This window comes from Corylus avellana, chromosome ca10 (genome assembly GCF_901000735.1).
Source record: "Corylus avellana chromosome ca10, CavTom2PMs-1.0".
Taxonomy (NCBI): domain Eukaryota; kingdom Viridiplantae; phylum Streptophyta; class Magnoliopsida; order Fagales; family Betulaceae; genus Corylus; species Corylus avellana.
This window is the reverse complement of record NC_081550.1, coordinates 11,146,649-11,158,447: the sequence shown is the minus strand read 5'-3', so window position 1 is coordinate 11,158,447 and position 11,799 is coordinate 11,146,649. Positions and strand designations below refer to the sequence as shown.

The 11,799-nt window shown below is 35.6% G+C and overlaps 2 protein-coding genes and 1 pseudogene across 2 annotated transcripts in view; 2 read left to right on the top strand and 1 right to left on the bottom strand.

The window, feature by feature from the left end:
• Window positions 1–2,849: 2,849 nt before the first annotated feature.
• Window positions 2,850–3,498, top strand: LOC132162932 (probable prolyl 4-hydroxylase 12; annotated as a pseudogene).
• A 3,180-nt stretch (window positions 3,499–6,678) lies between these two features.
• LOC132162931 (protein FAR-RED IMPAIRED RESPONSE 1-like) lies at window positions 6,679–7,515 on the bottom strand. The gene has a single exon (XM_059573141.1). The coding sequence runs from the start codon at window positions 7,513–7,515 to the stop codon at window positions 6,679–6,681; it is 837 nt and encodes a 278-aa protein (XP_059429124.1).
• Window positions 7,516–11,549: 4,034 nt separating this feature from the next.
• Window positions 11,550–11,799, top strand: part of LOC132162930 (uncharacterized) — a 2,179-nt gene continuing 1,929 nt past the window's right edge. Inside the window, exon 1 of the mRNA XM_059573140.1 lies at window positions 11,550–11,583. Within this exon, the coding sequence (XP_059429123.1) occupies window positions 11,550–11,583 (34 nt within the window). The remainder of the gene's footprint in view (window positions 11,584–11,799) is intronic.

Below are 11,799 nucleotides of genomic sequence, written 5' to 3'. Positions count from 1 at the left end.
TAGCATTACTCTTATTCTTAGGTTAAGAATAAAAATACAAGTTTATGAATTGAATATACCTATTATTTGTATTCATTTTATCACATCGACTGATGTAGCATGAGTTGAATCGTCACCTAAAAAAAATAGAGGCATACTACACATCATTCTTTTAACTTTTTTTTTTTTTTTTACTAAAATTCAATGGTAGATTCATGCATGGAGATAGTTAAAAGAATAATTTTTATTTTATATATATATTGCCCTCCGTGGCACCATTGACAGTTCATTTACCCTCCGTGGCACCATTGGCATTTGTCAGTTACAGTTCATTTGCCCTCGGGCACCATTTACCGTTCATTGAAGTCTGCTAGGTCATCATGGCACAGTGATACTACAGTGCCTGCCGACACTACAGTATTTACTTTTACTATTAAGTTTTCTGATGTAATTTTATTTACCCGCTAGACTCTGTCTATAAAAGGACAAGTCCCCTTCATTATAAGGCAAAAGCTTTTAGCCCAAACACCTAAAATCTCTCTGCAACTATCTTGTTGCTTTCTACTTGTAATCCTTCCTACTCTTGTGTAACTTCACTACTTCCACTTTTACATTTGAATTTATAAATACTCTTGCTAATTAAATCCTTTGATATCTTTCCATTAGCTATTTGTTTTATTTCTCTCTTACCCTTTTTATACGCTCCAATTTTGTGCTTACTCTGGAAAATCTTGCATTATGTTTATTTTAATTGCATATACCTCCTACATTGATGGTTTTACTGCTTTATTTTCATTTATTTTTTATTAGTTATTTTCATTTATCTTCTATTTGGTATCATATATATATAACTTTTTATCTCCATCAATTTGTGCTGCATAAATAGTATGGAGTATGATAAAATGAGTATAAAGTTTTTTAAGAATTATTATTTGAATTGATTTATTTAAAAATCAAACTTTAATAAAGAATATAATAACATCATTTTTTTTTTTTTTTGTGTGTGTTTATTGGTATGATCGGTTAGGAGTGGATTTTCTCAACTGTCAATTGGAAGTTGGGCGAGATCAATGTTTTCCAGACTTGAAAGTATCGCCAAAAGTGGGGTCCATAAATATCTTTTATCCACATAAATTTCGTGTGTACTGTTTTTAAGGCGCTGTTGTTGTACACGCAACATTATTTTCCCACGCACTTCGCTTAACTTTTTGTTCAACTACCGCAGCGCCTACGACGATGACATTTGCAGCCCTCTTTCTCCGGGCACTTTATTCAAAAAAAAAAAAAAAAAAAAAAAAAAACATGTATTTGTGGAGAAAGAGAGAGAGGAAGACTCCTCGTATCAATAACTTGCATCCAAACTTTTGTCCAAATCTGGCCAGTTCGTGTCTTCCGACAACAATAGTTTTATAAATCACAAAAAGACAAATTAATAATTGCCGTAAAAGCATTGAGTAATTTTAGATGGCATATTTGTATATTACTTGTGTTTCACTGAGAATGATGTGGCTATTAAAATTGAAAAATGTTAAAGGCACAACACAAATCCAACTCAGAGCCAACTTCTTTCCTACGTGTCATTTTTTTTTAAAAAAAATAAAAGTTTGAATTTTAAACCATACACATCGTCTTTTCCCCTTTCAGAATCCAAAAATCCTCTCTCAGTATCTCGCTCTCCCTCCCGCGCTCATCCTCTTTCTCCTCCGGCGAGTTCTTCGGCCACTGGCGAAGCTGTCCGTACGTCGCTCCTGTCTCTCTCACTCTGGCGCAAGGTTCCGTCTCTGTCTCTCTCACTCTGACGACGTCTACGGCCACCGGCGAAGCTCCTGTCTCTCTCACCTCCACCGGCGGTAAGTAATCCCTCTCTCTCCTCCACGTGCAAAATCTAGGGCTTTTTGAACACTATTGCCTGCTGGAATAGTGTATTAGATTTTTGTATATTCAGATTTTTGAACATGGCTGCTGTTTTTTGAACATTATTGGGTTAGGGTTTTTATTTCTTTTTTTGTTGGTTAAGGCTGTGTTTGTTCATGCTCTAGAAAAATAGTTTTTGGTTTGAATTTCATGGTGAAATTTCGAAGCATTGAAGAATAGACCTTTGAAGAATTTCGAACATAATAGGGCTTTAGTGTATTTAGAGTTTAGATTTAGGGTTTAGATTTTTGTGTATTTAGGGTTTAGATTTCTGTTCTTTGAAGAATTTCTATTCTTGCACTGCCATCTTCTTGTAAATGAAACTGTTTATTTCATATTACTTGCTTGGATTTTTCATATGAATAGTAATGGGATTGATTATTTTGCATGCAATTGGTGTCCAAATGGCCATTTAGCATCTGCACTAGAAGATGTAGGAGGTCTGATTTAACATCGAAAGCCCTCATTGCTCTGTTCAAATCAAATTTTTAGACTTATGGCACTGTTCATTGTTCCAAGGATAAACCTGTTTTATCATTTAAATTGATCAACTTACAAAAGAATTTCACAATATGTCCTTCAATTACACCAGTAATGGTATACTTCTGTAGTGAGTTATCCTAGTTTTTCTATTTATCAACAACCAGTAATGGTTATAGTACAAAACACTTGATTAGTAGTAATAGTTGCATCAACACTGTACTGCTGTATAAATAATCTCATTAAGAGCTTGTTATGGTTATATTTCAGATTTGCTACATATATAGTGCTTGATGATAGTATTGATGAAGTTGGATTCCCTGCTTTTACATCTTTCTATATCATCTGAAGTAAATAGTTCACTCTCTAAATTTTTTGCAACTCTTGATAGTTAAACTTGATTATGTATGTTGTACTTAATCTACTCGTTTATATATTGAAATCCATTCTGATGTATATCTTTATAGTTTTACCTGATGTGTCATTCTCCTTCAGAGAACAGCATGCCCTTACAGGTTATGCATTTTGGGATCGAAGAGGTTGATCAGAACTGCGATTATTTTGGTAACAAATCAACATTAGAATTAACCAAGCCTTTGATGGAAATAGTTGTTTTGTACCTCTCAAATGCCACACGGGGTGGTGAGATTCTCTTTCCTGAGTCAGAGGTGAGAGATAAACGATATTAAAACTTATTGTATTAATTATCATTTCTAGGTCATGAATTCACAACTGCTTATTAACTGCTGCTGAAACTTTCTCAGCTGGGTAAGATTTGGTCCAGTTGTACAAAGAGTAGTAGCATCCTGAGACCTATTAAAGGGAATGCTATTCTGTTTTTCACTCTTCATCCTAATGCATCTCTTGACAAGAGTAGCTCCCATGCCTAGATGCCCTGTCCTTGAGGGGGAAATGTGGTATGCCACCAAATTGCTCCACATAAGATCTATTAGTGGGGAAAAAGTTTCACCTGAAGTGGATGGCATTGAATGCACGGATGAAGATGAACATTGTCCAAGGTGGGCTGCCATTGGGGAATGTCAAAGAAATCATATATTCATGATTGGTTCTCCTGATTATTATGGGACATGTAGGATAAGTCCTCCCCCCCCAATTTGGAGCTAATGTTACATTCTTTTACTTGATACATAGTAAGCTATTGAGCTTGCGTAGCTTAATAAGATATTGCTGATGGTGGAGAAATTGATTAGCAACAACACTATGAATGTTGTGAATAAAAATGTACCAATATGAATATCTCTGTTATTACTTTGGTTTTCTATGTATCTCTCAGTTTTTTGGATTGTTTCAAGTTGATTGTTGCTTTCTGGATTTAACATTAGTAAAATAAAATTTTTATTATAACAAAAAATATTTTCTTTTATCAGGGAAAAAGAAACTTACTAGATGACAACGTAAGAGTATTCTACATCAATTGCAGTACATTCGGTTAGGTTGGTTATGGTCTTTTGTGCAAATGTTTTTTTTTTTTGGCAATATTGGGAAGAGAGGTGTGGACACTTTATTGTAGTTTCGGTCAATGTAATTTATAATGCATAGTATGGGAGCTGAATTCCAATTTGCAGTAGATAGAATGATAGGTATATGGGAAGTAATTGGCGTATGGGTGTATTTTATTGTCCCTTCACTTCATCTGCATTCCATGGTCCCTTCCACGCAGCTAAACTTAATCACTGTTGTGACTCATAGGTGTCAAGGACCATGAATTTTTGGAAAAACATATGGATGTTTCTTATATTAGATAAACATTGTATTGATGCTAATAGTACACAGACAACTATATTCTGATTTTTTGTGTCAAAACATATAAATTCTTGTTATCAAAGAAGGGTCTACTTGACCTTACTCAGTAGTTTATCATTTAGTTAAATTGTGTTAGTTCTTCCAAAGAAGATTGCATGACATATGTTGAATGCCTTTAAATGTTTGTAAGCACTGATATAATCTCTATTCTAAAACATCTTTCTATAAAGGCATAACAATGAGTGGAAAAACATGCAATCAGTATGTTGAATCTCAAAACAAATGATATTTTCATATCCTCACTCCCATGTTTGGAGCTGTCATTCCTTTCATTCATTTTTTATCCTCTGCAAATCAATATGATTGAATTGTGTCAGGAAAAGTTAATTACTAAGGAGATAGAGGAAGCAGAAGTGGTTGAAAATTTTGAATTGACTTATTGTATGTACAATTGAAGTCCAAGGAGAAGTGATGCTTTCCAGTAGTTTTTTTTTTTTGGCATCTCTTTCATATATAGTTTTAGAAATTGAATGTAGACCACACCTCATGAAACAAAGATTATTAGTTTAAATATTCCCTTCCCCCTCTCCTTGGGGCCAAGACCACACCTCATGAAACAAAGATTATTAGTTTAAATATTCCCTTCCCCCTCCCCCCTTGAGGCCAATTACTTATGTTAAAAAAAAGAGGTTTAGATAGCTTATTGCTGTATTCTTTCCATGGGGAAAGCATGTTTGCCAAGTGGTTAATATGGTTGTAAGCAATCTTGTCATTGGAGAGGCAAGAAACTTCCACAGGAACTGGCCTACTGAGATGAGATGGTTCTTTAGCACCGAATTACCTCAAAATTTAATGTTTTTGGGTGTTTTTTGCAGACGGTAATGAAGTGTTGCATGGCTCCCCAAGGAACCAAAATTGTAATGATGCGAGTGTCTAAATGTATCTTTGCACAAAATTTAGGACCTGCAAATGCGCCCATCTACATTTTCTTATAAAATACGCCATTTTGTTACAACCTAATTCTCAAGGACATACACGCTGTTTTTCAGCAAGATAAAATTTTAACTTAATACTTGAGACAACTCTAACCTTTCTCGCATATGCAAAACAAACATAAAATAGAGAACTAGAAATAATAGATACATTAGATGCCATATTAAGATATAATTGTTAAGAGGAAAAAAATATAGACACTAAAACAACAATAATGCTACTAAAACCCATTGCCCCAAATTCACTATTTTTCCTAAAGCTACATTCAGTTTCCAAATATAAAGAAACAAATCCTAAAAGAACCATACATCATAGCCGTATAGTGACAAAAGATCAATCGGACCAAAAACCAATACTTGAATAACTAAATCTACCTTCGATTATAACACTGACACCATCATTTGCACGTTATAACTACAAATTAACAAACACTTTCACTATCTAAAACAACCAGCAACCCATAAATCCAACTTCCCCCAAAAATAAATGAACAAAAAATCGAAGAACCCTATAAAAAACTTTCATAAACAGCAGGAAATATGCAATAAACATAAATGACAAAAAAGAAAAAAAAAGAAAAAAAAAAGGAATTTGAAGCTACTAGCCCACCTCGAACCGAATGTTCTTATAGACAAGCTCTTCCACATTGCTCCCAACACAATCCTTTTAAAGAGTTACATGGCAACTTCCCAAAAAGACAGTTACATGACAATTCCCTAAAAAATATGCCAACATCAAAGGCATAAACTATATTAAATTTTACATGCTCTTGGACATAATGACATGTATCAGAGAGCGGATACTTGAAAGCTTATCACCAGTAATCGTAGGCAAGTATTGTCGATGGTTGATAACGGCATAAATTTCATTGAAGATGGGCTGCATATGCATTGCAATCATTGGGTCTGTTGGGATTATAGCATTGGCGACGCATATCATCCAACCAAATGTGTGAGGCATATTGATATTGATATCGTAGGTTAGATGCCGCAAAAGGTGAAGCAATACTACTTGGATCAAAGGAAGAGGATATATAGACAATATATGCTGTAGATCAACCTAAATAAGGAAAAAAAAAAAACCTTTAAGACAACTTCTTTTAAATATATAACATTAATAACTAAGATAACATGATGAATTTATAAACCTGAGAGCATAGCCAGTATACAATAGACACATCACATCTTCGAAAGGCTGCGACGAAGGCTTCTTCATATTTGTGTTGGCTGATCAATTTTGACAACTTAGACATTGGATTAACCATTGTTGCTGTCACATTGATGGAACCATACATAATAAATTAAACAAATGAAAAATCATATTTGAGCAAATGATATGTGCACCTAAAATAAGGTAAATCGTCATATTAATCACCTGTGTTGTATAAGGCAATGAAGTTTGAGAAGTGTTGAGGTCATCTTGAGCTAGGTTATGTACCTTCTTCTTTTTCCCCTTCTTGTTGACAGTGTTCTCGCCCTGTTGCTTATTTCGTCCTTGGGATTTCTTACCTTGTGGCTTTTTGGTCACTTTTTCTATAACTGGGACCATTCATAGGAAGCGTGGTCTCCCTTTCTTTGTAGCCTTAACCGGAGTAAGCACCTTCTCACCTTGCACCGTAGTGCCCTCATTACTTAAAATTACCTCATCACAAGTTGGAATGACTTCATCACATTGAGTGGGCGCAGCCAACGTTAAGGCATGGTATTTCTCTGTTAACATATCAACACTTTTCATCGCTTCCATGAAATATTTCACGTTCTTGGATGTGAGCAATGCTAATTCTTCACAATGCTTGCAAAATTCGTCATACCTCTGGGCATTGGAGTTATTAACCAACACGTCATCACTACTCTTAATCAAAACATGTTTTTGATTTATATCTTTCCTCCATCTATCAAGAATATATCTAGGTGGCAACGTTGTAACCCCACTCGTAAGTAGAACAGAAATGGAATGTTTGCATATGATTCCTCTTACTTCAAACAATGCACAAGTACACTTCACTTCAAATTCATCGGTGTTGAAGAAAACACTAAATGTTTTGTTCATCATGCGGTTTCCATTAGTTTCAATCACTTGATACGTAGAAATTGCACCTTCACTTTTTAGAAGACAATTATTAACATTCGAACGTGGCTTAAATTCTGCTTGAACTTCTTTGAATTTTGTATTTGTGTAAGCATCTTGAAACTGCTTCTCTAAAGCAAAGTCTGTTACACAAGGACTCGTGTGATTATAACAATCAAAATCAGCACGTGCCTCCCTCTCAACCATTTTCTTCAAAGCATTATCAAATTGGTCAACAAATTCCTTTATTGTGGTTTGTGCATGCACGTAATTATCAAAGAAAGAATTCATGCTTTCACTCCGCTGCGTTGTAGTCATTCCTGCCCAAAACGTATCTTTCATATATGCTAGCACCCAAAAAGTCCGCTCAGAATATAACATATTCAACCAGGGTTATTCTGAAGCTCATAACTCTCAAATAAACTTTTCCAATTTTCTTCAAAATCATCAACATTGGGAGAGTCATACACACATATATTTAGGGCCATCTTAATGTCATCATAATGCTCATATCCTGAAAGCTTTTCGGGGACTTTTCTCATAATGTGCCATATACAATATCTATGTCGTGTTTTTGGGAAAACTATCTCAATTGCATTTTTCATTGCCCTATCCTGATCTGTTATAATTGCACTTGGAGCTTTGTAGTTCATGCACTTCAACCATGCTTCAAACAACCAAACAAATGTGTTTGTATCTTCGTTTGAAAATAATTCTGCCTCAAAAAGTATAGATTGACCATGATGATTGACTCCTACAAAGGGAGCAAATGGCATATCATACCTATTAGTCAAGTATGTGGTGTCAAATGTAATGACATCCCCAAAATATTCATACAATGCCCTACTTCGTGCATCAGCCCAAAACACATTTCGCAACCTACTATCATCATCCATGTCTATCATATAATAGAATCTATCATTCAATTCTCGCATTCTTACAAAATAATCACAAAGGGCCTGACCACCTGTAACAACCCAGGGAAAAGCGCTAGCCATATCTGCGCTATCACCCCAAAAGGACTAGTCAATTTGGAGCTTCCCTAGAATTCATTATAAGGCTCAGTTTCACTTAGTAACTAGGCAATGTGGGACTTAGCACTCATGACTATCTCTATAAACCACCCACTCTATGTGGGCTTCTTCTCATCTTCCCAATATGGGACCGGGGTGTTACAAACTCCCCCTCTTAAACTCCTGACGTCCTCGTCAGGTCCACGTCATGCAGTGCTCCAGTACCACATGACCTGGCGTTACTAGGTGGCTCTGATACCACTTATAACGACCCAGGAAAAAGCGCTAGCCATATCTGCACTATCACCCCAAAAGGACTAGTCAATTTGGAGCTTCCCTAGAATTCATTATAAAGCCCAGTTTCACCTAGTAACTAGGCAATGTGGGACTTAGCACTCATGACTATCTCTATAAACCACCTACTCTATGTGGGCTTCTTCTCATCTTCCCAATATGGGACCGGGGTGTTACACCACCTCCTTTGCCAAGCCGAAGCTCTCTTGCCTTGTTAATAAAATTCCGACAATCTCTCTCATCAAAGGGAACATTCTCAAACCCCCCCATTTCAACAACCAATGAGTTAAAATTCTTATTCAAACGTATTCCAGCCCTATCATTAAGATCAAGCCTTTTTTTCGCAGCATAATTCATATTCTTATAACACCTATGAAACCTTATTTTTTTGGGGCTTACAGGATGATTATGCTCAAGCACCACTTTACTCAAATACCACGTTCCCTCATCCCATAAATTCGCACAAATCCTAGCATTACACTTCGTTCTATTAGTTGCTAATTTGGTCTTTATACCCGTACTTCTGCTGTTTCTTACTTGGCCATCACGCATGCATGTCAGGACCATGTAATATGGATTACCATCTACATTCTTCTTAATAACTCTTTTTAATACAACAAAACCAACTTGCATAGCATACGCCTTATAATATGAAATAACTTCTTCATGTGAATTAAAAGTCATTGACACAACTGGTTCTTCAACTTTTTCATTCCCACCGATCATCTCTGTTTCTTCAAAATTTTCATCTCCATCCAACTCTTCATTCAAACTTTCATCCCCATCCAACTCTTCATCCGAACAAGTGATCCTTAAGACATTTGGTTCTTCAACTTCTTCATCCACATCTATCAAAAAAGGATACAAAGTTAAAAGCCATCTTGGTGTGTCAAAGCAAAATTATAACCCAAACAAAAGATGAAAAGTCAAACCTATTTGAGGGCAATCTTGCTCCAAAAAATCTTCATCATTTGGAATACGTGTATACAAAGATTCAACTTCACCCTCCTTGTCCATTTAGGTAGCTATAATGAGTAACTTTTCCACTTACCTAATGTATAATTCGAAATATTATTGTGTAAGCAGTGTGAACTATAAAAAGCATATAAATAGTAAGAACTTAAATAGGCTTGAAAAGAAAAAAGAAAATGAACTTCATTCCAAGACTTCTCTTGAGAGAGGAGACGATAAAGTGGCAGTTGACAAAATTTGATGAGCAAGTAGAAAAACCTTGGTAGTTGATAGAATTGCTATAGGCACTTTTAGGGACATTAGATCAATCTCTCAAGGTTTTTCTACTTGCTCATCAAATTCAAACTTACACCAACCTTGGCTTTTCTGAATGATTTAGGCTTTGAATATTAAAAGAAATAAACTCAATACACCAGGTCAACACAAGGACTTACATTTGACAAACCGCCAGAGAATAATGCAAATGAGAAATCTCTCAAGGTTATGGACCTATGGTCGAGCCAACATGCTTACAGACATTTAAAGGCATTCAACATATGTCATGCAATATTCTCTGGAAGGACTAACACAATTTAACTAAATGATAAACTACTGAGTAAGGTCAAGTAGACCCTTCTTTGATAACAAGAATTTATATGTTTTGACATAAAAAATCAGAATATAGTTGTCTATGTACTACTAGCATCAATACACTATTATCTAATATAAGAAACATCCATATGCTGATAGTCAAACTTAAGCATCATCCAGAACTCGAAAAACCAGGTTGCTTGATACTAAAAGATTTATATGCTCAATGTATCAAGACCTATACCTCACTGGATGAAAGAAAATAAATGGTCTATATTTTCCAAAAATTCATGGTCCTTGACACCTATGAGTCACAACAATGATTAAGTTTAGCTGCGTGGAAGGGACCATGGAATGCATATGAAGTGAAGGGACAATAAAATACACCCATACGCCAATTACTTCCCATATACCTATCATTCTATCTACTGCAAATTTGAATTTAGCTCCCATACTATGCATTATAAATTACATTGACCGAAACTACAATAAAGTGTCCACACCTCTCTTCCCAATATTGCCGAAAAAAAAAACATTTGCACAAAAGACCATAACCAACCTAACCGAATGTACTGCAATTGATGTAGAATACTCTTACGTTGTCATCTAGTAAGTTTCTCTTCCCCTAATAAAAGAAAATATTTTTTTTATGACAAAAATTTTATTTTACTAATGTTAAATCCAGAAAGCAACAATCAACTTTGAAACAGTCCAAAAAAACTGAGATATATAGAAAACCAAAGTAATAACAGAGATATTCATATTGGTACATTTTTATTCACAACATTCATAATGTTGTTACTAAAAGAAATAATGCAATACAAGGACTTACATTTGACAAACCGCAGAGAATAATGCAAATGAGAAATTTGACCAAAAACTATCTTTCTCGGGCATGAACAAACACAACCTCAACCAACGGAAAAAGAAGTAAAAATCCATTACCAATAATATTCGAAAAACAGAAATCTAAACCCTAAATACACATAAATCTAATACACTATTCTAGCATCCACTACACATAAATCAAAAAGCCCTAGATTTTGAATGTGGAGGAGAGAGAGGGATTACTTACCATCGGTGGAGGAGAGAGAGAGCCTTTGGTTTCGCCGGAGTGAGAGAGAGTCAAGAGCTTCGCCGGTGGCTATAAACATCGCCGGAGTGAGAGAGACAATAAAAGAAACCTTGTGACGGACGGACAGCTTTGCCGGTGCCGAAGAACTCACCAGAGGAGAGAGAGGGTGAGCACGGGAGGGAGAGCGAGGGAGTAAGAGAGGATTTCCAGTGGCTGAAGAACTTGCCGGAGGAGAGAGAGGGTGAGCACTGGAGGGAGAGCGAGGGACTGAGAGGGGATTTCTGGTGGCCGATGAACTCGCCGGAGGAGAGAGGGTGAGCGCGGGAGGGAGAGCGAGGGAGTGAGAGAGGACTTTTAGATTTCTGAAAAATTTTTAGAGAGCTTTGATTTGGTTTAAATTTTTTTTTTTAAAAAAAAAAAAAAATTAAATGACACGTAGGAGAGAAGTTGGCCTTGAGTTGGGTATGTGTTGTGTCCTTATCAAACCTCATTAAAATTACCCTTTGATCAAAATTCAATAATGATTAATTACAAGCCCAATGATGATTTTAATAGCCACATCATTTTGGTAGAATATAAGTAAGCCACTTAGAATTACTCAGAAGCATTCGATAAGATGTTGGTACACTGATTAATTTCTAAATTATATAATAAACACAAATGTATAGATGTGAATTT